Source organism: Barbatula barbatula, assembly GCF_947034865.1.
Source record: "Barbatula barbatula genome assembly, chromosome: 13".
In the NCBI taxonomy this organism is placed as follows: domain Eukaryota; kingdom Metazoa; phylum Chordata; class Actinopteri; order Cypriniformes; family Nemacheilidae; genus Barbatula; species Barbatula barbatula.
Window position 1 is genome coordinate 22,700,671 of NC_136776.1, and position 25,470 is coordinate 22,726,140.

Sequence of the window (25,470 nt, forward strand, 5' to 3'; positions counted from 1 at the left end):
TAAAAAATGACAATTGTTATTTTTTCATGAAATATTGCAGTAGCACATTATATATATTTATAGCAAATAGCTTATCAATGTGGTAATGTACCCTCATAATCTTCAGTTCAAATCTGAAAATGCACTTCTGTCCTGAAATGACTATCCATCTCAAATGTCGAACAGGAAAATAAGACACCTTGGGCGGAGAATCCGTTAACTCCTCCCCTTCAACTGTCTGCTGCCAGTCCCATTTAAAAATCAATGCAACAGCTGTTTTTACATATCCAATCAATTCGCAGTGAAAACCACACTGGATTTACATATCCAATCAATTTGCAGTGAAAACCACAAGCCACGCCCACTACATTCACTCGGAAATGTGTCAGAATATGGTAAAAATTATGTCTCCGGTTCACAGGGACTTTAAAGTCGTTACATTCAGCCTATGAGATGCTCACCAGGATTTTGGTTGTCCAAAATGTAGGTAGTTGATGCTGTAGAGGTCCATGTCCTCCGTGTGCCAGGCGAATGTGGTTTTCCACATCCCGAAGTACAAGTAGGGCGTGTTGACGCCTTCGATTACGATGCCGCACTCCTGCTCGACCATGTCCAGAAGAGTGTTGAGATGAGCGATGTTCCACTCTGTGATGTCCTGCAGGAAGAAGATATGTTTACAATTTACAAAATCAAACAAAAATTATTTTCTCAATGCAAACAAATGTAACAGATGTGATTCTTGTCATGTGAAATGTTTATTCAAACGTAACTTGTTTATTTATTTACTCTTACAAAAGTACATTTTTGTTTGGGAAATGCTGTAACTTGCACTTGAAACAATACATTAAATAAACAGTAGCTGGGATAAATTAAAACTATATATCACAGTAAAGCGCTTATGCTGTCGAACTGGTTGTTCTGCAACTAACCGGATCATAAAGAGACCCGCTGATGTCGGCGCCATATATGGGAGACACGAACGTCAGGTTTTTCCAGTATTTTCTTTCCAGGTCGTCAAAGTCCTTGTGTTGAGGGGTGCAGTATCTGTTATTGGTCAAAGTAAAAAAAAACTATTTAGAAAAATGGCCACAGAAAGTGACAGCGAAGACAGACAACTTTATATTGCACTACACTGCAATAAAACAGCTTTACTGCGTTGTTTACCATAACATTTGCAATGCACTCAAATTTAATCAAGCCGTACTTTTTACTGTAGGCCAGTTTGCGGTATTCGCCGACTGTCATGGACTTCTTCTGGATGTTGTACTGCGTGAAGAGCCCCGACTGGCCCGTCACCACTTGCATGATGGGGGCGGGAATGGCCATCTCCTCGATCGTCTCGTAAGAACGCCGCGGTTTCCACTCTTTCGGTGGGATAACCTGTGAGAAGAAAAATCACCCAGACGTAACTTTAATAAACATGGTTATTATCGTCACGGTTGTCAAAAAAATATCACGTTTTTCACACGATACCTTTGCCAGGCCAGCCCGGTGAGCTCCCTGCGTCTCCATGTACGCAATATACTTCCCAAAGTCCTGAAACTCTTCCATGGTGGGTTTGAAGGTCATGATCTTGTTGAGGTTGGCAGCGGGAATCGGCTCAGGGGTTAGATGTGGGGGTAGAGATGGATCTGCACATGGTTCTTGGGTTCGAACAGAAAGTTGTGGGCATTGGGGATTTGAATCAGAGGGTTCGAGGGATAATTCCTGAGCAGCGGCAGCTGGTGAAGTCATGTCTGGGCCGGGTTCACCCTCAGGATTCAGCTCGGGGGGTAAACAGGAATCCATAGCTGGAGGTCAGCTAACGCTGTAAATGCAAAATAGAAAAATGGCAGAAATAAACACAAAGCCAGAATCAAAACTACCTATGTATGATTATTTATTTGATATTGATAGTCTGCTTTTTACGTCTAACATTTTATAGAAAAAACTAAGAAATGGAGGTCATAACAAAAAGGTTTTTGGGAAAAAATATTTATAAAATGAAACCTTAAAATATAAATAAAAACAGGAAAAAGAAAAGGGAAGTAAAAATAATTATGAATTTAGATAACCAAAGAATTAGATAGCAATCAAAAGAATAACAGTTAAATAATAGATCTGCACGAAATAATAAAATAATTCATGAAATTCAATGAAACTCACAAACGCGAGTAAGTGAATATCATCAATATACTTTATATCAATACTAATGGAATTACATAAGAAACTACACATAAGAGATAATCTTATCAGTATCCAATATAGTAAAGTGTATTTAATGTAATGTATATTATATCTGGACATACTGTACTACCTCTAAGGACTAGTGAAAGACTTTGAGCCGTTCCGCTTTGCATGACATTTTCTTATATGAATAAAACACACCCAGTTTGACAATGGCATTCTCTAGTCTGTTTCTACAACTTTCAAGTAATGAAAGAACCTACAGATTACTGCTGGCAAGCAAATATACAAAAAAAGTAATAATATGACGAAGGTATATCGAAGTGTTGGTGGTGTTGGGATGGCATTTTTACTTTATAGAGACAGAAGTTTTCTAAACCAAGCCATGGGAGTAAATACCAGGGGTGACACGTCCCCTTCCCTCCGAGGGTTGTCCCCCCCCAAAATCATACAGATCGCACTGTCTATTGTGAAAAATGTCTCTATGTATACCTAAAATAATTGTTTAAGTAGCACTCTAGTAAGTAGGCTTGTTTAAAACACATCAAAGTGTCCCGTGCATTGTTTTATTTGTGGCAACCTGGCATAATGTTAACATTAACACCCACCAATCCTTGCCATTCGTACCAGTGACAATTTAGAGACTTTGGCACTATATTTAGCAAATTTCAGACCCCTTTTGTTCACAGAAGTTGCACAGCTTTCATCCAGTCGTTTCAGCATTGATTTTGTGCAGTGTGTGCGCGGCGGATAAACTAAAAATTCAGTTGACTGAAACTCAGGCGACTCATCAAGGAGTACAACACAGAATTTAAGCATCTGTCACTGTTATTGACTGGTCGGCTACACGAACATAAACAGTAAATCTATGCACATAGTTTGTTGGCGGAGGCTAGTGCACTACATCGGAAGATAACCACCACTCTTTAATGTAGATGTGCGGTGACTTCTTTTATATAAATTGCGTCATTGCGCAACAGTCACCTAATACTTTAATCTGTAACAATGTGATTTCTGTTATGCATCTTTTTCACAAAAACAGTCATTGCGTTTACATTTCATTGGACGTTGACGGCTGGATTGTTAACAATATTAATAATAAACAGTTTAAGACAAATCTGCTTTTTCATTGAACCAAAATGAAACTTTGAAAATTAACATGACCCGGTCTCCATGATACAATAATGATAGTAGCAAGGCTCTATAAGTACAATTTTGACTGCATCATTTGTGTCCCTTCAAAAATTGCTCTTGAGAATTTGTGTGTTTATTGTCCCCTCTACTGTTAAATAAAATGTACGCCCATGAATCAAGCAAACATGCATTAAAACACAATGACATGCTCCTGAAATCACCATTTTAGATTTCACTAGGACTTTACGTCACCAGTGTTTACAGAACGATGCATTAATAAAATAAGCAGGTCCAACGTCCATCCCAGCTCAAAATCAAAACAAGTAGACACACCCTTCTAACAGATTAAATGATTTTCTTCCTCTCTCTGTTAAATAAAAATAATGACCCTTGATGATGCTCAACACACTAAACAATGCATGCATGCATGGAAAAATGAAAACGTCAAATGACATCCCAAGTCAAATTTAAACCAAGTGGACATACATTTCTATAGCACACGCGTTTTTGCTTTATTGATTGATATGTTACATCATCATAATTGAATAATCACACTACTTATAGAGATTGCAAAGAAACATGCATTTCATGCATGCATGCATGCATAAAACATCCCAGTCCAAATTTAAACTAGATCGACAATTGGACCTACATTATAAAAGGTTTTGTATTAAATGTCACTAGATATTAATAAACCACACAAAGCCCATGCATGCATGCATGCATGCATGCATGCAATCATTTCCCCATTCCAGCCCGATTCCGTTTTCAAACATTACGATTTAACAATCCCACTCCAGAAGATGTTTTAACACACACCACCAGCAATGCATTCAATAAATAACTCCTACATGCACATTGAAAAACCTCAAAGTCTCGAGGCGAACTCAAGTTCAAACAGCGCGAGACCGAGGTTGTGTTTAAATGGCCTTTGTGTATACGTGCTGCCTCCAGCTGAACACATGAAAGCTTCTGGGACACAACGCGTTAAAAAACACACAGTAAACCAACAAACAAACACAAGTGCACGACATGCGCCGTTTAATGCGACAAACACACGTCAGTATTCACACAAACGCGCTTTAACGTCTTTACATTTCACATCTTGTGTATTCCTGCTTCAGCTTTGACAAGCACATCAACAGCTGCTTCATAACAACGCTAATAACAATAAAACCTCGCGCAATTCCCTCGGACACGAACTGAAACCGAATCATGAGGCAAACGTGTCGCTTTACCTGCTGCTCCTGCTCGGTTTTCGGTTTTTATTCGCGGTTTTATTTCGATTCTCTCCGTTTTCTGGATCGTGAAGGCTCGACGGTATCCAGTAGCAGCGTAGGGCCGCGGCTCCGCCCACTGCAGCGCTGCGTGACGATTGATTGGTCGATGCGACGTTTCCCGTTGGCCCGCGTGAATGATTGATGGCTCGATGAGCCAGTCGCGTTGTGCTTGCGGTACTACTATCGCGGAAAACACGTACTGCACGCAACAGTAGCGTGTCTTCCGGTATGACGTACCTCGTCACACGGGTTTGTGTTGTGTGTGTTTATAAACATCTATAGATGTTTAGACACACTTTACCTTATTTGTTTGTTTTATATTTTTGTTTTGACATTATTGTACACAAACGGCTCGGAAAAAGCAAAACTACATCGTGTGGTAAAGTTAAATAACAAATACATAAATGTAGCCTATATATATATATATTTCTAGTATATATCAGAAAGTACTTTAATGTTTTTATCCATTAAATATTGACAGCCAAAGGCTTCTCTGGACTTTCTCTTTTTAACCTTTTGATCTAAAGCAATTTTCCCAAATGTCTTTACATTGCATTCCTAACAAACCTTCGCTTTTAATGAAAGCTATAACTTCACCGTTTATTAAATATAGAAAATCAGCAGAACAAACTAAAATTGCAATTCAACAAGCACACAATTTTATTTTATATAAAAGTTCAATGAGGTGTATTGAAAAATATAGCACTCATCCCAGTGCAAGAAAATAGCTATGCATCATCATCCACTACATACAATGACTAAATACAAGTGCTAAAAATATACAATTTCAATTTCAGAATATACAGCTCCAGTCTACACAGATATTAGAAACAGACGAGGTCAAACTAAAAAAAATGCAAACGTAAAAACGAAATATCTGCAGCCATAGGCATTTATTTAGCAAATACTATAATAACGCTTACAACAAGCCAAAGAACGCCATTGAGCGAGAAGACAATGCATTTAAATACTTCCTGAATGAGTCAAACTGTCGGGTTTGTGCGAAAAACGGTCTGAGGATTCACCTCGAAAACCACTGAAAAGTCAGACCAGGTGCGTATAAAACCTGATCCGGTGAACACGCAGACCCTATAAAGTGAAAACAGAAACTGAAATACAGATCCTGGGTCAGTACTTCAACTTCAGAGGGCTTCACAAGCATGACCACTGTTTGCATAACGGCAACGTGACGGAAAAAAAAAAAATGACACACAGCAGTTACACAGAAAAGCAAATAAACAAAAAAAGAGGGATAATATCTCTATTCATTTTAGAATGTATTAAAATTTAGTTGAAAAAAGTTCAACAAACAGTGTTTACGTAAACTAGTAGGGTTAAAACAAATCCATTTTAGATTCAATTTAGTTAGTTACCAATAAAGGCAAGACGATTAAAACATTTTATAAAGCCGAATGTAAATATGCTAGAAAAAGCTACGCCACCTTAAACTCCGGGATCTTAGCGCAAAATCTGTTAACGGATCTTTGGATGTTTGTTAAACGTCATAACGTTACAATAAGCGCTAAATGAACACTGCGAACATCAATATTACACTGGCCGAAGAGAAAACGTCAGGTTTACACATCAGCCTTTTTAACGGGATTTAAGACGCAGTTCTTAAGAACTAACTATCGTTACAAATATATCATTGCAAAGAAAAAGCCATTTCAATCGGAACGCTAACATTGTGAACATCATTGTGCATAGCTAAAGTTCATTGTGCTGGAACACGGTACAAAAGGCGGCAAAAATACATTGGAAAGCTGCTATAGCTAAAATAGGACTAGCATGTTATAAAATCACCTTTAATCCTAAATGCCAAGATGCATTTTGGGAACACACCTACGACAGACAGAAGCGCACTGCCTAGGTAGGAGCTTGTCGCAAGACAGGGCCAAATCAAACATCAAGGAGATTTTCCGATCGATTCTACAACCTGATAAGTCGCAACATTCCTTAAATATATTAAAATGGAAATCCGAGTTTCTAGTGGAATTCTGTGCTGCTGTGACATCACCGGCCGCTGCTGTACCCGGGGAAGAGCTGGGTGAGGATGGCTTGAAGAGGTTTGTTCACGGTCATTGGATAGTTCTTGCCGAGGTCGTGTCGACAGGCCGGGCAGGTGTAGACCTCGGCTTTGAAAGAGCGCTGGAGGCATTCCTGTAGCAAAGAAATCGTTTCATTTAAACGTCGGCAACTTTTCAGAAACTATAAAACAGACAAACTTAAATCATCCGGGTGGTGAGTTTGTTTTTGTCTTACCCTGCAGACGCTGTGTTGACACTCTGTGGTGATGGGCTGGTAAACAACCTCTTGACAGCAGATGCAGAGAAAAACTTCCTCCACTTTATTCAAGAAGCGCTGCAGAACGCATTAACGCAAACATTTAGAAAACGCCAGCTGCTAAAAAGCTACAATACAGACGTTTGGTTTGTACGTACCGGTCCGAGCTTCAGAGACTCCATAGCTTCGTTCCACAATTTCTTATTGAGCTCATCGTCTTTGATCAAGGCCTTCTGCTCTTTGCTCAGTTTATACGCCTCCACTTTCATCTTCTTGGGAGTGCCTTTTGATGGAGAACTCTTCTCCTCCACTACAGTCACATGAAAGACGTTACACAAACTGATGCAGAAAATCGATCGGTTTATTACTACAACGATGATGTATAACAGTATCAACGTTCAACCCACCTTTCTGAGATTTCCTCTTCCTTTTCCCCTTGGTGGGCGTTTCCTCAATGTCATCCTCATTTTTATTCTCTTTCTCCTTTTCTTTAGCAGCCACGGCCTCCAGATAACCCTCGGGATACTGAGGAACAGAACAGAAGATAAACATCACAAAATTGTGTCCCACTCACTGTTTGGGTTTTGTTGCTCAATGAAATGAGAAATACACAAAAATAATGCCACTGTATTATGCTATTGTGCACACCTGGCACCAAATATATGAGCACGGATTCAGACAAACTCAAATATAACTTCCTTTTTTGAATTACAGAACTGAGAATTTAGTCAGTCACGCATTCGTTTTTTAACTTGGCAGGTAACAAACATAGTCTAGTAAATCTCAAAACGTCACCTGCATGGTGAGACCCAGTTTCTTAATGCGCTCTTTTCCGTCACGGGTCCATGGTGCCGCTTCGTCGTCATTTCTTTTCAACAAATATCGCCACACAAGGAAACCCGACTTGCCCTTCTCTGGCCAGTACTTTACAATCTGAAAAACAGAGTAAAATTACTTCCAACCAATCATTTAAGAGAAAAACAACAAATCATCTTTACCAAAACATTAGATAATATACCTTGTAAATGCCATCGTAGCGGTTGCCATCCTCAGGACTGTACTTGCTGTGTTTGCGGCCTTTGGAGCTCCGCACGACCCTGACGGGTTTCCCCGCCTTCCAATCCTTGGCCTCCGCCCCTTCTTTCTCATTCACGGCTGCATTGCAGTTCAAAGCCAGTGCTCTACAAGTACAACAAAAAAATAGATGAATACTCCGATCCTGATGGCAGCTTTTTTAGCAGCACAAAAACCACAATGGGGATCTTCTCACCTGTTCATGTTGGTTAGCTTTTGATCGCAGGACTGCTCGGCCGTCCTCTTGTTTCCGGAGAGGTCGCGACCCCCGGAGCCGGTGTAGGTGAACTCGTTTCCATCATCCTACAACAAAAAAAAAGTATTAATATGAACATATTGGAAGTTTTCACGCTCCATTTTAAGTGACCGAGTGTATCTGTCAGTGTACCTTGTCATCCTCGTAGCCTCCGGCGAGCACGAGAGAATAAGCCCCATCGTTACTTCGGCCGTGAATTCCGGCGACGTGAGGCCTGTGGACTCCGGATTCACTCACCTGTGAATCACACAACTTATTACGATCACGTTCACATTACCTGGACATGGAAGTTTATCAAGTTTGTAGTTGCAAAAACTAAAACAACATACGAAGATACAGCAAGCTATAAATGTCTATAGTTACCAATAAAATTTTATTTTAAATTACTTTTTGAAAATGATTTTGAAAATGATGCACACCTGCACTCTGAACTTCCACAGGGTTCCCACCGGGACTCCAGGAACGGGGCCGTAATGGTTGGAAGGTACGATGGTGCACTGTTTGGTGCGTCCGACACATGCCATACCCTGTGAAACAAACAAACCGTCAGAGATACTCAACAAACAAACGTCAGACAATTGTGTTGGAGCAAAACAAGCAGCTCAAGGTTAAACGCAGCATCAAACGCTCGAGCTTAACCGCACCTTCCCCCAGTCCCTCTGGCTGGACGAGCTCGCGGACGCCATCTTTGCCTTCTTCTTACTTTCCTTCAGCTTCTCTCCGGCCAGGACCACCTCGCTGGCGTCATTACGACATTCTGGACAGTACCTGCAAAACACGAAGGATTTAAAAAACATGTTTTGATGCGTCGCAAGAATCTGTCCAGCTAACAAATGCACTGCTCTCTATATAAAACAAGTAATGGTTTACCAGTCCTCATCGGCGGGGATGGTGGTAAGCGGAGGGTTAAGGCAGTAAGTGTGAAATGCCATGTCACACTCATCACAGAGCAACTGTTTGTCAGGATCCTGCTTCACGCCGCAGACGTGACAGTTACACATGCGACAGTTCTTCTTCAGGTCGTCTTTGCAGACTTTGCACTCGGGTCCGTTTGACCCTGAAGAAACCGAGGGTTAACATTGAATCAGAAAAAACATTTTCTTTTCTAATGTAATCTAATGTATTAGAAAGGCAAACTCACTTTTGAGAGGGCTATCGGAAGAGGCCCCTGGTCCCTCTGAGCTTCCTGGTTCTTCGATCTTGTAGATTTCAGTCACAAACATTATTCGACAGTCATTGAGAGAATCGCCAGCATCCCTAAGAGAGGACAGACTTTGTAAATAAAACAATGATTTTTAATAAAATAGTACAGTTAGCTCAAATTTGCTTATCTACACGATTATTTGGCAAAAATGTACTCAAACCTCAAGCAGTGAATAATATTAGTGCTAAATATTAATACAATATCATAATATAATTATATAAATAAAATATTCAGCTCAATATTACATGGCAATGGCCTCAGAAAGCAAATCTCGCTTGTTTTAGTTTCAAACCTAAAAGAAATATCCACAAACCCCAGGAGAATCTTGCCATAAACCTCCCGCTGGGTCCTGGTCTCCCTCTTCCTCTGGATCTGAGCGTCGTACCAGTATCCACGCTCCTTGGGCTCGTCCGGGTTGTAGTTTACCATGATGATCATGCCCTCCTCCAGCTGGTGCCACTGATATACGGTGCGTGCCCGCGGGCGAACGTCTTTTCCCCGCAGCTGCACCACGCCGTTCTCTGGGTAACTGTGTAGACCACAAGTGGGTAGAGGGGGGCAATTATCATTCAGCTGCAGTGAGACGTGCTTAACAGTCAGCTTTTGATCGAACCCACAGTTTCACACAAAGACGAACAGAGTTTGGATGCTAACAGCTGCGTGCGGCGTTTAGAGATGAATCCAGGTGTTCTGCATGTAATGCAACACGCATAAACACTGCTCACCTTACCAAACCCAATACATATCAAAAACCTACAAAATTAAATCCTGATTAAAAAAAGACTAAAAACATTATTTTCACGAGATATCCTGTTGTGATCTGAAAGGTCATATTGAAGTTAAATGTGTTTTGCATGCTAGATATGGCTCTGTGAGATATTTTAGTAGCCTGAAATCTATACTCACTCTTCGTATTTGACGTGGTAAAGTATCTCATCTCCTCCATCAAGCTCTCCATCATCCCCTGAAGGTTTTGGCGCCTTGGTCACGTTCTTGATCTGCGCCTCAAACCAAGCTCCCATGTTCAAGTCACGTGCGTCCACAAATTCATTGATCTGCAAAACAATCCTCAATTTTACGATCCCCCCAGTCTTTGAGAAAAAGACCATCATTCATAGATAGTTTCTTACCTTGTAAAACCCAAAGCCTGGGTCGATGAGGTCCGGCATGTCAGTTTGACCCGAGGTTCCTGCGCTTTGCCCTTCGCTCTCACCGTGAGTTGAACCTTTATCAGACTCGCTCTGGGCCGATCCGCAGCCTGAGTCAGAGTCGGACAATTCTGCTTCTTTGTCCTTCGACAGAACGGTTGGTGCAGCGGCCTGTCGTACCAACAGCTGAACGATGTCATTCAAACCCACATTGTAGTCGAAGAGCGTGTGACCATCTTCCATCTGCAAACATACAATAATTAAAGCAAACATACAGTCTGTTGTACAGCGCTACAAAACAGATCAAATAAAAATTTGATATGCAGTTCTGGTGATTGTGAATTAATATGTAATCTCATGTTTATTACTAAAAGCATTGTACTGATAGTGACGGAGGGCATTACTCCTCCGACTCCAGCCCCCTTTTCCCAAATTTAGAAATGTAACATTTGAATAATCAAACACCGTCTAAACACGGTTTAATGTTGACTTTAATACCTGTTTTCCTCTGTAAAAAAGTCTTTGTCTATCCGGCTCGATGTTGAAAAGCTCCATTATCTTCCCCCGCAGCTCGTCCACCTTGGTGAGCTTGGACAGGGAATCGACCCGATGGGTCTCCTTGCCATCCATAGTGCGCACCTGGATCCACATGGCGGCCGACCTGAAAAGGCACGCATAAGATTACAGACCTCGCCGACTTCCGTTTTTTATTTTATATCAAACAATGGCCCCGCGCCAGAACTCTCAAACCAGCAGGGAAAATGGGTTTCGTTTCTGGGTGACGCAAGCGTTGTTTTTTTCCCTTGCCATTGTTGCCCTGAGCTTTCCATTGGCTGTTTGATGCTTTCGCAAACCTGCTTTGCAACAATCCACCCTACACGAAATAAAGTTTATCGTTCATCCGTGCAAATTTGAGTCACAACAGAGTCATTATTGTCCATAATAAATATTTCAGATGTGGTTACATGGTTCTAGAGACTATCAGATAGCAATCCATTGGTTCTTTGATAGACGCTACCAGTTAGAAGTGTGTTCTACAACTATTGTTTCTGCTTTGGAGCTTTTGAAACTACGAATTTAAGTTGCAATAGACAAAACAAAACTTTTAAACAATTTAAAATGAGCTGTCAGGTAATATTGCGCAGGGAATGTCCGTTTGACATGTCACGTAAAGTATCAATTCTACGCATTAAACACAAATGCTAAATTTGCCTTACCATGGGAAAATCTGAATCATATAGTAAAGATTGTATCAGGTTTTCCTTTATCATGGGTACCCTACGGGGCGTAATTTCCACCATGGACAAGGGGGACTTTTCAAAATCCTGTTCGTGTCCCCCACACTTTCAAACTTGAACAGTAGTCTCACGTTAAGCTTGATTATTTTAAAGAAACTACATAACGTGACTCAAGGCAGCGACAAATTGTGAACATAAATCAATTCTGTTATCACCTTTATGTTTGTGTTAAACAAAATGTATTTCATTTGGTTTTCCGTGGTTGTTGTTTTGGTACGTTAAGTGGTTTCCTCACAATGGATTTTGAGAAAGAAATGCTCAGCGCTTTTTGGATCGCTTGCTGCCCTCCATCCGCACTTCACGCAGAAAATCCACGATTTCATGTCAACTTACCGTACGTAAATGGCATTCAAATCAATAACCCGTCCCCCCGCTTTGTGTCCCCCCACTTCTAAAACCAAAGTTACACCCTTGGGTACCCTGCATGCCATCCTTTACGAAAGTATCATCATATTTAAACGTGTGTTGCTTAATGACTAGACCAAAAATTCAACCAAAAAGAGGAATAGCTCTTCCCAACAATGGTGATTGTGTATAATGGGGTGAAAATCCCTTGTTTTCATGTCAGCACTCCAAACCACGCCTGTTCCTGGCGGAAATACACCCGAGCGCCCCCTATCGGCCAAGAGCGCACCAACGAGTCAAATGAATTACATCCATCCGACCTTAAGACAAAAACAGATCGCCTATAACGCATAATAATTGAATTAAGTTAACCTTTATCTATTAAAAATAATCTTTAACTATTGAAATAAAGTGATTTATGGAAACATAAACGAGCCATTCGGAGCCGATCATCGTGTGGGTGGTCTGTTATCAAAAATAGCAACTTATACGTCAAAAAATGTCAATATGGTTGAAATAACGTTACATCAACACATTTAAGTAAACAAACAATGAATTGATTTGTAAACAACAACATTTTCGAAGCCCTGCGTTACTTTAACGTTAGTCATGCATACACAAACACTTTCAAGACCTTGATGAGTTTGTTTTGGATTCATCTACTTGACTTCTTCTGCACATGAGAACATTAGTAAGACAAACGCAAACCTCGCGAGATCATTCACCGATTATTATTAAAACGAATACGCGCGTTTAACGTCGATTAAACGCGAACGGTTAAAGTTAAATAAACAGATTAATCGTGCAAAAGCATAAACCGTTAAGCTCAGCAAACATCGTATAAACATTGAAACGTAAATAATAAGAATTGATTCAAACACACTATGACGAAAGCAATAAATAAGGCGCATTTTCCACAAAAGTTAAAGACTATAACATAAAACAAGTTAAAAACAGCTCGTTACCTGTATTTACTTCCTCTTGAAAACGGAAGATGTAATTGTGTGATAATATACGAGATAATAAAGTCAAAATTGCTGCACTTTGTTACAGTTTAATGTTGCCGCGAAACGCACTGGAACTGACTCGAATCAATAAAACTGTTCAACAACGTGTTTCTCCTCCTGCCGCGGGCACGGCGCGCCGCTGATTGGCTAAGAGGGTGCGCAATCCACGCGTCGATTCGTCGACAGACGCGTCACTCACGCCCACCGCCGGAGCACAGGCTCAGCGCGCGAAACCCTGCTCTCGTTATCGCACATGTTTGTCCCTCAGCTGTGATATCGCGATACTTGAGGGCGCCTTTCATATAATAAGAGTCTGACGCGTTGAAGATTTAAAGTGGATTGAAATTTAAGGGTCGCGTGCAATAAAATAAATAACACGAATTAAAGTATTAAGCCGTCGTTCGGCAAACTTGACTAGAGCTCTTTAATAAAGAGCGAAAAACGGGAATCGGGTATTGAAGTGTTTTCGTACTGCCATCTTCTGGTTATTTTAAACGCGTCCAACGAAATCAATGGTGTTTTCCTTCCGCATTTCAAGGCGCAATAGTTAGTGTGAAACTTAAAAACAACACGTATTTTATCATGACTTCGATACGTAAACAACGAGAAGAGGCTTCGTGAACGTGTCGTTTAAGACGTTATGCATTTTTGCTGATCAATGAGAGCGTAATATATAGGCTTCATACTTCCTGCTTCTCAACTGCTGCTATGGTAAGACACAATAAATCATTTGCATGTAATATTAATATAATAGTATAGGATAGTTGTGTAGCGTTTATTTAAGCAGCGTTTCTTTTATTGATGGTTATTCGTCTCCCTCGACCTTAAAGAGCACCGTACTGTACTTTATAATATGTGATTAACTATTGTTGTTGTTTTATTCGTAATTGATAACATTTAAGGTTTACGTGATTGCATTTTTGTGCTGTTTGAAAAACACAGAAACGCGGAGTTGTTATATAATGTATGGTCAAACGTGTCACCTGTGTTGTGACGTCAGCAGATGTAAGAGTTTTGTCGAGCGCTCTTTTATGAATCGGGATTTGTTTCATTTATGTTTTAACTTCGTCTCGGATGTTTTTCATCTTAATTGTTTTGCTTGTAAGAAACAAATGAGACTAATGGTTGAAAGTCGTGAAGAGTATGTAGGTGTTAAATTAATGTATATTGGAAAGGTTAAATCATCTGGATTTGGGTATTTAATCTTCAATAATATTAATTTTTCATTCCAGACTTGACAGATCTAAGATATGAGTGTTTGTGACATGGCCGGCATCTCTTCTGAAACTCTAATGACAGAGACATTTCTGACTCTTTTTTCGCAGAAAAAATATCTGAGATTTAAGCACACGTTTCCATTTGCCCTCCATTTAAAGCCACAATATGCAAAAACATTTTAATGAACAATCCCAAAACCACTTGCACGGTGTGATATTGTTCATGCTGTTGTGTACTTACGTGATTCCAAATGTTCCCAAGAATGTGCAAATCCAGAGAAATTCCTATTTAAAATAATGTCCGGTCCCTTGTATTTGTCGCATATCAATGACTTAAATAACACTGCTCCGCAATACCCTCAGTTTCCTGTTGTAGAAACTATGGCAACACGCAAATGCGGAAGTGGTTATACAGCATCTGGAACGCAGATTCTGTTGTTCTATTATTATGGATCACGATTACTCTTTGGCGAGTGGAGGAAACCCCAAAAAGCGTAAACGTAGTTTACTTTTTAAACGGTATGACGGTTTTAAACTCGTAAAACTTTGTAGCATTACACTGCCAAATCATCGAACCCACGACCTTGCGTTGTTAACTTAATGCTCTTACCACTTTGCAACAGGAAAGCAGGACATACTCTACATTACGTCATTTAGCTTCGCCTTTTGTTATTGTTTCGAAAGTGCGCCATCTAGCGGTCCAAATGTACATATTGTGGCTTTAATCTTATGTTTAGTAGAAATAATGAGATCTTAAACAGATCTAAACTGTTAAATAATTTCAAAGCAATTTGATCTGTGCTTGTTTTTGTTCCTTGTGATGCTCATGCTGCAACTATTTTTATTTTGTTTTGCAGACACTCAAGTAATTCACTTAAGATCGCACGGAATGGCTTGAATATGTCAAATGACAACACACGTCCACATATGATCTCGTGTACTTGCTCGAAACTATGGCAGAGGAAAGCGTACGGCTTACGGATCATGGATATGCAGAGGGGTCCGGTCTGGCCGAGGCATTCGAGATTCTCTCTCAGGCCACCGAGGAGCGATTACTCAGCCTAACTTACAAAATGGGCAACACGTCTGCAGAGCTGATGGTTCATGCGATGTGCTTGATTCTTCTGAAGAAGAGCAAAGATGCTCACACCAAGCTGTTGGCAAACCGTGACAGCAAGGTTGTTAACTTCTTGGCTGAAATGATCAAGGCGCATGGAGAAAGACTGAACGATAGCCACTTTGGGGATTTTAAGATCTCAGGCCCCGACGTTGAGATGCTGTTGGATATTGCAAGACTATTTGCTGTATTGGTGCGGGAACGATTATGCGACGCGAAGCTCCGAGATCAAGCGTATCGCGCGGCGCTTGCAACGAGCAAGAGGGCAAATTTGCGTTCTTTAGATGTTGAAAACATCTTTGAGGAGATAAAAAATGCCTGTGGGTTTCAGACTAGTGATGAATTTGCAAGTTATGAAAATGGCGGGTTGAAATCTCTAGACGTATCGGTTGGAAACGTTAGCCATCCATCCTCGCTGCGATCCAGTTCGGTATGTAGCTCGCACACTCTGGAAATTAGCTCGCCAACCATTACGGAGTCCAGTATGGAAGAATCAAAGCTATTGAGTCTACCCACGCCGCAGACTAGAGAAAACTGTCGAGACCAAGCACTACGTTGTCCTGATAGATCGTCAAGTATTCCCACAACCGCACTTCAGACACCTCGCACACCAGACGTCACAAATGGATCGACCAGTCCAAATCCGAAGCCACATTTCGATCGCAGCGGAAGCTCACAGCTCCTGACGTCCCAAAACACAGATCCAGGTTTAGATTTCTCATCCGACCCAACAAACGCATCCAAAGTGAAGTCTCATCCTGCAAACTTGAACCAATATGCCAATACGCAACACCCCCATAAGAACTTCATCCCTCAGGCCGTGAGCGAAGTCGAGGACGAGTTTTACTCCTTCGTCATACTGCACGAACCGGAAGACGCGGATGAAGCTCAAAGGCTCAAGAACAAACTTGAAAGAATAATTGCAGGGATCGGAGTGACGTTCTCTGAATTCGAAGAACCCGGCCGGTCCACCTTGTGCTGCATGGAGGACGCCATCAACAACTCGGCGTTCACTTTGCTGCTGCTCACCCGAAACTTCAACACCAACCTCAGCGAAACGAGCACTGATTCGGCCATCTTCAACTCTCTGGAAAAGCATCACAAGAGGCACTCCGTCATCCCGTTGCTGCCTCAGAAGAACTGTTTGCCGAAAGACCGGCGACGACTGGTGCTCCGCGGTACCGTCCCTCTCGACGAGAGCAGCAGGACGTTTGAACGCGCTGCTTTCAGAGCGATGCGGCCAGAGAGGGTGGCCATTCAAAGGCAGGTGTGGTTGAAAGAGCAGCGAATTAAGAAGGCGGCCGAGGAACGAAGGCGACTACAAGAGGACATAAGTAGAAATATGGACCTCAGACAGAATATGGAAAGATTGGCGCGACTGAGATTAGAATCTAACATGTTTTATTTACAATCTGGCTCGGCGCCTGTATATCACACTGCTATGGATCAAGGCCGGGGACCGATGCCAATGCAGGGAGCCGCTCAACAAGGCACCTGGCAGCAGCCCTCATGCATCCACATTGGGAACGCGCAGAACGTTATGATCGGAAATAACTCAACGATGAATATCGACCATGTTCAACACAGCTCAGAAGAAGATGATTGATTAAAGTTGCTATTACTCTGTAGGAATATTGTTGGTTTGATATGGCTATGGTTCTCAGTTATTCTAATGATTTTTCACATATGCCTAAATGCCCGTTTACACCAAGAACTACAACTAATGTTTACGGGTTCACACCACAACTACAACATTAAAGACATCAAAACATTAAATTGAATTTATCATGGGTAGTTTATGCTCTTGGTGTGGACTGGCCTTGCGTGTCCTTGCAATAAAAATATGAAAACTTTATAATACTCATTGATATTTTCACAAAAGGGGTTTTAAATCAGAGATGTATGTGTTTTATTTTCCCTACGACAACTCCAAACTCTGTGAAATTGTAGTACAAATAAATGAAACTAAATCAAATCTGTGTCGGTCATCACAAAGCCTGTCTTATATTTACGTGTTTGAAAAAAAGTATTCATTTATTAAGTTGACATGCAATTTATTATATGGATGACAGTGTGATATTCACAAACTTAAATGCGTTTTACATGTACAAATAGTCATTTCATTTCCAATAAGAATTATCGTAAAAAACATATTTGGAAATCTACTTTGACAGAGATGCTCTGATACCATTTTTTTAAAGACAGAGTACGAGTAACAATATTTTTTTTCTGGTTCTCGCCGATACCAATTCCGATGCATGTACCTGTATTTTCAAGATGGGGGGTTTCGAAGCACCCATTGAAACCAATAACTCAAATCACATTATGAAAAAGGACAAATTCATGTGCTCATCACAAACTTTCAAAGCACAAATTTCAGTCTATCACATGAGATATCGGCCTTTGGTATGGAGTACACGAGCTGTATCGGCACGATATCACTGGTATCGCTGCATCCCTACATTTGCCTACTGACATTAAAGTAAACTATTTAAATAATTTAAAGATACAATATTAATTAAATAAAAAATAATCTAAAGATAACTTATATGTACTAATGTTTACTATAAATAAAAACTTTTTAAAATTCAAAATATATTTATGACAACATATTCATTTCTTCATTTAAAACAAAAACTAAAAAAAGGTCAAATAATTAATTAATTTGTTTCTATTTTAGACACAACATTCGTTTATGAATTTTAAAATGTGGTGTAAAAATATAAATAAAAACTGTGTTATTAACCTTGAACTTGTGAACGGTTGTTTATATTTACAAATGTATAAAATAAAGCTAAACTTAAATGAATATGTAAGACTAACACATCGTCGGCCCATTGGCTGTTCCCGGTCGTGGCTCCTCCCACGGATGTGCGTCACAAGGTCGTCAGCCAAACAGGTCACTCGCAGCGTTACCAAGATGGCGGCCTCCTTGTGTCAGTGTTACCAGGTGAGTTTATCATTTTAACTGTTTAAACATGACATTGAACAGCGCGATTAATATCATCATCATGAGTGTAATATTTGCGATGAAATCAACAACATCGCGTGTTTGATTCGTCATTTTTCTGTGTGTTTCTTGTGCAAATGTGATCAGATCTAGTATGTCATGCTGATGAAACATGTTTTTGGCCTTGATGGAAAATGAATAATTAAATATTATTTGTTACACGATATTTACGATTGTATTTAAATAGTGCTATTAAAAACAAAAGATCTTAGCATAGTCTATCCTTGTAGTATATCATGTAACACACGTGTGCTATGGTTTTACCATGTTTTTGAATGGCCATGTACCATGGTTACAACATCATGGGGTTCTGTGCGTATGTCGTGTTGTTATGACAATATCAATGTATTTTTCTTGTGTGTATGTGTGCAGCTATGTGTCAGAAGAGGTTGTGTGCTGTTATCCTCTCGTCAGTATGTGTCTTTACATGACAGAGCGAGTGTGTATAGGATATGTGGATCCACCATCACTGTATCACAGGTGAGTTTTTGTGAATCTCTATGCCAATGTTGATTTCCCAAAACCTTGGAGGGGCCGACCGCAGAATGTATTGAAAATAAAATGTCATGAACAGTAAATGCTGGCTAGGTAAGATTTAACTGCTGTCTAAACAAGTTGTTCTTGATGTGCAGGCGAGGTTTATGTCGTCTGGTGGCAGTCGCAAAGGCTTCTTGGGAGAGTTTCTGGACAACCTGAAACAGGACCTGAACAAAAACAAAGAGATGAAGGAAAACATCAAGAAGTTTCGCGCAGAGGCCAAGAAGCTGGAGGAATCGGATGCCCTCAAGCAAGCCAGAAGGAAATATGTACGGCTGTCAGCGAATGATGGGCTGCTGTGTCGTTTGAGGTCTTGTTGTATTGTGGATTTAATCACAAACGTTGCGTTATGTCTTTCAGAAAACCATTGAGTCAGAAACAGTCAAAACCTCAGAAGTGTTCAAGAAAACGTTCGGTTCAATATCAGAAACGGTCAAGGAGGTAAGTCTGTATGATCTGTAAATATAAAACCGTTAATTGACAACAATTCAATGCATGTATATTGAACCTCACTTGAATTTTCTATTTACATGATTGACAAACATGCTAATCCTGCATTTTCCCTGCAGGGTTTTGAAGAGGTCAGTCGCACAGACATCGGAAAGAAAATTAAAGAAGGGGTGGAAGAAGCTGCCAAAACGGCCAAGCAGTCGGCGGAGACGGTGTCTAAAAGCGGAGAAAAATTCGGGAAGACGGGAGCCTTCCGGGCAATCTCACAGGTCAGAAAACAGACTCTGCAATGTTAAATCATCTTCTCTGTGAATCGGTTTTAGAACTGTAAATGAAAACTACTAAATCTGAATCTCTAAAGAGTGTCGAGAGCGTCAAGAAGGAGATTGGAGACCTCGGTGAGAGCGGACCGTACCGACAACCCAGCACACTGAGAAAGAGAAGTGACTTCTCATCGAAGGTGGGCGGCAGCGAAGCTAAAGTCTTTGATGCCAACGAGTAAGTCGACCAACTAGAAAATGAGCCGAGAACATTAAAAGCGTCATTCAATTGTTTTTGCGTTAATAACAGTTGAATAGCAATATGCATTACATTTGTTTTTATAATAATATGATCTTTCTTATAACGTTTTTTGGATGCACTGAATATCGATCTTACATTTCTGTGCTTCCCTTACGCAGGGAAGCAATGGGTGTCGTTCTACACAAAGACTCTAAATGGTATCAGCAGTGGAAAGAATTCAAGGACAACAATGTAGTTTTCAACAGTGAGTGCGATCTATAGATGGCGCCACACTCCATTTGTTGTCGATTGGTTGTGCGCTGCATTATTTGATCATTTTGCTTTCTGCCTCTCAGGATTCTTTGAGATGAAGATGAAATATGACGAGAGCGACAACGCCTTAATCCGAGCGTCTCGCGCAGTGACCGACAAAATGACAGACATCATCGGTAAAGACGAACATTGTACACCAGTGTATAAAATTAACGAAACTTTTTATGGGTCGTTTATGCCAAAAATCATTAGGATAATAAGTATAGATCATGTTTCATGATTTTCCTACTGTAAATATTCAAAAACTACACTTGCAAAAATGAACAAACTGCTTTTTGGGAATTGCCCTCTTAAATTAGTAGTTAGGTATCTATGTAAAGCTTAGAAGTTTAGCTTTCAGGTTCATCTACTCTCAACATTACAGCGGTAAGCTCACAGAGAGTGTTAAATCGGCCAAATACTGTCCGATCCTAACAAACCATACATCAGTGGAAAGCTTATTTCTTCAGCTCTCATAGGATGTTTACATCTCTATTTCCCATAAGACTGGTTTTGTTGTCCAGGGTCACATATTAATAAACATACTGTGTGTGTGTAGTTAATAAAATATAAGTCTTCATGCATTTGACTGCAGTTTTCTAAATGATCTGACGTTCTTAGGTGGGCTGTTCTCCAAAACCGAGATGTCTGAGGTTCTGACCGAGGTCTTGAAAGCGGATCCGAGTTTCGACAAGGATTCGTTCCTGAAGCAATGCGAGAAGGACATTATTCCCAATATTCTAGAGGTGAGACGTGACATCCCAGAATCCATTCATCTGAAATATCAACAGAAATGCCAACAGCTGAACTTTTGCTCCATTTATAGGCCATGATTCAAGGAGAACTGGAAGTCCTCAGAGATTGGTGCTACGAGGCTGTAAGTGCATCAGAAACTCATCTCAGATGTGTGAAAGAACATTGAGCGAATGAGATGACTGAGAATCATCACAGACTTTGGTGGTGAATCTGACCCTTGTGGGGAAATGACATATCCACTGATCTATCGACGTGTTCTCTTGGTTTTAGACGTACAGTCAGCTCGCTCATCCCATCCAGCAGGCCAAAGCCATGGGACTCCAGTTCCACTCCAAAATACTCGACATTGATAATATTGATGTAAGTATGATGGAAAGATGTATAATATTTAAAGCGTGTGTGTTTATTGCGTGTGTTACCGTCATGTGTCATTTTATCATGTTTTTGCTCCAGTTGCCGATGGGTAAAATGATGGAACAAGGTCCCGTCCTCATCATCACTTTTCAGGCTCAACTGGTGATGGTCATTCGCAACGTGAAAGGCGAAGTCGTGGAGGGTGATCCGGTGAGTAACGGCCTCTCAACACATCATATTACAAATCACCATTAACATCTGGAAGCGCTGTTATACAACTCATCTTCTTGTGAATCAGTGGTGCGATTCACCTCTCGCGGCCCCTGTATGAGATCACTCAAGAGCCAGCGGAGCCCGGAGCCGTCCTGAGCAGCTAATAAAACAGACTGGTTATAAATCTATACAATGGCCAAATATAACGGCTCACGGGGGAAGATTCCGTGCCGCGATTTTGTAGTTAATTATTGCGCTCGGCTATTTGCCGACACTTCGTTCAGGCAGTTTCAGAGCGCTCGAAATTAAAAACCGCCTTTTATTTCACACGGCTGAAGTTAGCGTCATGTGCTCGATTAAATGCAATGATGTAAAGGATCATTTTCTCTGCATGCGCTTGCATAGAAGAAATTATCTTATTTTAAGAAAATGAAACACGAAGATTTTGGGACATTAATAGTTTCCCCCAAAATTTTTGTTAAGCATAACATTTTTAATATATGAATTATGATTAATAATTCTTTACTGCATAAATGCTGATCAAAAAATTTGAACAATAATGATTTCTCGATTGAGAATTTTGTACAAATAATCTACAAGTAATCTTAAAGCTCCAATACGTAACTTCTCTTTATTACCACCTCTGTTAAATATATAAAATATCAGGTTGTTTACATTTAGTCATTTAGAAGACGCTTTTTTTATCTTTACGTGTGTTAAGGACAACTGACATTTCCCATGAAATCGTAATAATTCATTTATTATGATTATTTTATCTACTTGCTCAATAACATTTGTTCATTTTTATATGGCAAAAAGGTCACGGATTGCAGATCAAACTGTTAAATATTCTTTTGACCACATTTTGTCTTTCTCATTGGTGTGTGTTCAACAGGAAAAGGTTCTCAGGATGATGTACGTATGGGCGTTATGTCGAGATCAGGAGGAGTTGAACCCTTACGCCGCCTGGAGACTCTTGGACATCTCCGCCTCCAGCACGGAGCAGATCCTTTGAGAACGGGCCCTACAGCCTCGGGGAATTGTGGGAGGGGTAAGGGGCGTGACTCGGCCACAGGGCGTGGCCACACATCATCTTGTTAGCATAACCCGGCGTCTTGCTTTCGTCCAGAGCTGACCCGGAAACCCTGGCTAGACCTCAGAGTTGTGAACCAACTGGGAGACAATCAGGACGGTGATGTGGCCCTCGGGACGAATGCACGCCATTGGACCGAAGCCCCCTTCAGTCATGATAAGAGACATAGAGACTAATTTGTGTTTGCGTTTCGTCTGTTTAACTGTGCTGAAATGAAACATTTAAATGTTTAAGAAACCCAGAAAGTTCCAGTAAGACGATTTAACAATAATTATAATGAGAGTACTTCATTTGTATTGAGTTAGATGATCAGACCTCCCTGTGCATCTTCAGTATAGACTGGCTGGAATTGTGGTGGCCGTCAGGTCGGCACAAACGTGTTTAAGCAACAGATTCAATGTTCCTATTTATTTTTTTGCTACATGTAAACTGGCAGCCACAGATTTGGTCCCGGTGCTTCTTTATCAGTTTGTATCGTTGACCTGTTGTGTTCGACGCATCTTTTATTGAGTCATTAAATCCTTTTTTAATACTGTTCAACTTCAATTCCGTGGGGACTTAAATGGTCGTTCATCTTTGGAGCTTTTCTCAAAATCCAAATTTCAACATTTATTGAATATTGTTCATCATTCCCTTTGAAATGTAAAAATATGTGCTGTTTGGGTGAATCGTAAAAACGAAATGCAAATTAAAACTATTCCACACTTGCCCACTCATTCAAAAATGTGTTGAAATGATAATCGATTTACTCACATTTAACAAATATACACAACATCTAAAGAACCTTTTCAGTTGATAAGTGCGTTTTCTTTCTGTGTGAAAGCTGTTATTCGAAACATTTGCCTCTCTGTCGCCATCTCTGTTTGAAACATGAAATTGTAGGTGTGGTGTTTTTACAAACATTTAAGTCGACCTGCATCACCTATCGGCTCAGATTTGCAATTTTTGTAAGCGTATCATCCTATTATTTTGGATTTTGATAACAGATTTTGGTTTATATACATCCAAAAAAGTTGCGTATTGCAACTCTAAAGTGCGTTTTAATATCTTTGTTTACAATTCTGCATCTTTGACTCTATTGCACTTTCAGAATGTTTGCTTATGTAAATCGTCCGTTTAACATCTGACAATTGCAAAACCTGGTTCAGCTAGTAGAATTTCAGCGAGTAGAAATGTCGTGAAATCGTTTTACATCTATTATTTTTTCTCAATGTTAGGCCCCAGAAGACCTATGGTTTCATACAGTCATGTGACCACGATAATATTGAGACAATTTTGCTATTGCGCTTACACGATATCGGTAATATTGTTACATCCCTAGACATTTATCTGCACATTGATAGAGAAGATGCTTTCTTATATAATGGGCTTAATGAATTTCCTGTGTTGTGAGTAGGCGCTGGCCAACACTCGCTGCTTGTCCATCCATCCTCTTGAATGTGGACACATCGGTTTGGACACCGATAGATTTATCGCCTGGGTTCTGGAAACACAGGCGATGCTTGATAAACAAGCTTTCGCATTCGTTCATATGTTCATACATGCCATTGACAAGATCGTCAGTTCGATGATGGATCTTCACAGCTTTAAGAAAGCGCTGAGCTGTATAGTTGTCTGCAGACTAAAGGCTTCCTGGACGTTTCCTACATTTGGATCAGGAGCTGGTTCAGTGGAGCCTTAAAAAATGTAAAATGCAGTCTCGGGAAATATGATGTGGTCTCATCTTAAATTATGCTTAACTTTACGTTTTTTTGCAGCCTAGTAGGCAGAATTCTGTAAATTGTGAGATGCGTTTGTAAGGTTTTCTATTTTAAACGGAGCCATTAAGTTCGAGGTTTGATATTGTTCATGCATATCAAAGTACAATATGTGATCCGGTCGCCCTCCATCAATTAAAAAAATATTCATACAGTATATATCATATGTAGTGTGGTACAGTTGTTTTATTTTCTGTGTCTCATGTCTCAAGACTCAATGTCTCCTCACAGAACTGTCAGGCGCACTCATTTATATGTGCAAATGAGATGCAATTAGTGTCTGTTTGATGAGAAACCCCCTGTATGTATTGATCAGGCCTTTAGGGTGTTTAGTAAGTTATGTTGCATATTACAAAAAGAAAATTGTTGGGTTCAATCACCCACCATGAAACCTGAAGAACATGTCAGGGTCGTTTTTAACCCCGGACCATTCAGATTAAAATATTTAAATACGTAATATCTGTTTGTGGTCCTGTACTGAAACCGTTCTATTACAGTAAAGTATAATGACAATCACTTCCTTGTCCTTAAAAACAAATGTTGCAATGCAAAAAATCTATACATTTTATTTATAGAGCTGCTATATTCCCCTTTAGTCTGTCTATCGCCACCTAAGTTTAAAACCTAAAATTGCAGATGACTTTACGCACTTAACTTCCCTAACAAAAATTAACCGTGTTTTTTTGTGCACGATTGTAGTAACCATGTTTGTTTGGGTATATAAATTATTTATTGCAAAATGATGGTTTAACTACAGTTTCCGATAAAAACCATTGTTTTCGTAACCATCATTTTCATAAGGGTTTGTGTGTCGCAGTGGTTGCGAATGACGTCAAACTCACATTTCTTGCAAAGATTTCTAGATAGCAAGAACTTTTAAGGGTTCTTTGGGCAACAGAAATGGTGAAAATTGTTTTAAAGAGTGAAAGCTTTCAGCTGTGTATCAGAATAAGGAGGCAGAACACTATTGCCCGGTTTC

General features: G+C 40.2%; 4 protein-coding genes across 8 annotated transcripts in view; 2 read left to right on the forward strand and 2 right to left on the reverse strand.

Moving 5' to 3' along the window:
• kdm4b (lysine (K)-specific demethylase 4B) overlaps positions 1-4,644 on the reverse strand; it is a 29,470-nt gene extending 24,826 nt beyond the window's left edge. Inside the window, exons 1-5 of the mRNA XM_079470698.1 lie at positions 4,518-4,644; positions 1,453-1,786; positions 1,184-1,359; positions 909-1,023; positions 441-634 (exon numbers count right to left, since the gene is read on the reverse strand). Coding sequence (XP_079326824.1) covers positions 441-634; positions 909-1,023; positions 1,184-1,359; positions 1,453-1,767 — 800 coding nt within the window. The 5' untranslated portion in view covers positions 1,768-1,786; positions 4,518-4,644. The remainder of the gene's footprint in view (positions 1-440; positions 635-908; positions 1,024-1,183; positions 1,360-1,452; positions 1,787-4,517) is intronic.
• Positions 4,645-5,069: 425 nt separating this feature from the next.
• uhrf1 (ubiquitin-like with PHD and ring finger domains 1) lies at positions 5,070-13,452 on the reverse strand. Of its 2 annotated transcripts, none has more exons than XM_079471766.1 (17): positions 13,133-13,452; positions 11,023-11,185; positions 10,507-10,767; positions 10,283-10,431; positions 9,690-9,905; positions 9,314-9,429; positions 9,043-9,229; positions 8,817-8,940; positions 8,592-8,699; positions 8,305-8,409; positions 8,113-8,219; positions 7,861-8,023; positions 7,638-7,775; positions 7,250-7,367; positions 7,001-7,152; positions 6,822-6,920; positions 5,070-6,719 (listed from the first exon to the last, which is right to left on the reverse strand). In XM_079471766.1, the coding sequence occupies exons 2-17, from the start codon at positions 11,173-11,175 to the stop codon at positions 6,573-6,575; spliced, it is 2,343 nt and encodes a 780-aa protein (XP_079327892.1). In that variant the 5' UTR covers positions 11,176-11,185; positions 13,133-13,452; the 3' UTR covers positions 5,070-6,572. The 2 variants fall into 2 exon arrangements, with proteins under 2 accessions (XP_079327892.1, XP_079327891.1); XM_079471765.1 differs by having other exon boundaries at positions 5,081-6,719; positions 9,314-9,444; positions 13,133-13,420.
• Positions 13,353-17,603, forward strand: ticam1 (TIR domain containing adaptor molecule 1). The gene is made up of 2 exons (XM_079471767.1): positions 13,353-13,885; positions 15,249-17,603. Exon 2 carries the CDS (start codon positions 15,345-15,347, stop codon positions 17,112-17,114), a length of 1,770 nt encoding a protein of 589 aa, XP_079327893.1. The 5' UTR covers positions 13,353-13,885; positions 15,249-15,344; the 3' UTR covers positions 17,115-17,603.
• An 809-nt stretch (positions 17,604-18,412) lies between these two features.
• On the forward strand, positions 18,413-23,529 carry timm44 (translocase of inner mitochondrial membrane 44 homolog (yeast)). Of its 4 annotated transcripts, none has more exons than XM_079470927.1 (13): positions 18,413-18,458; positions 18,891-18,998; positions 19,151-19,324; positions 19,416-19,496; positions 19,625-19,774; positions 19,867-20,003; positions 20,186-20,271; positions 20,363-20,455; positions 20,940-21,064; positions 21,145-21,195; positions 21,345-21,434; positions 21,528-21,638; positions 22,537-23,520. In XM_079470927.1, exons 1-13 carry the CDS (start codon positions 18,429-18,431, stop codon positions 22,654-22,656), a joined length of 1,356 nt encoding a protein of 451 aa, XP_079327053.1. In that variant the 5' UTR covers positions 18,413-18,428; the 3' UTR covers positions 22,657-23,520. The 4 variants fall into 4 exon arrangements, with proteins under 4 accessions (XP_079327053.1, XP_079327050.1, XP_079327051.1 ...); XM_079470924.1 differs by lacking the exon at positions 18,413-18,458 and adding an exon at positions 18,477-18,525 and having other exon boundaries at positions 22,537-23,529; XM_079470925.1 differs by lacking the exon at positions 18,413-18,458 and adding an exon at positions 18,495-18,578.
• Positions 23,530-25,470: the final 1,941 nt, after the last annotated feature.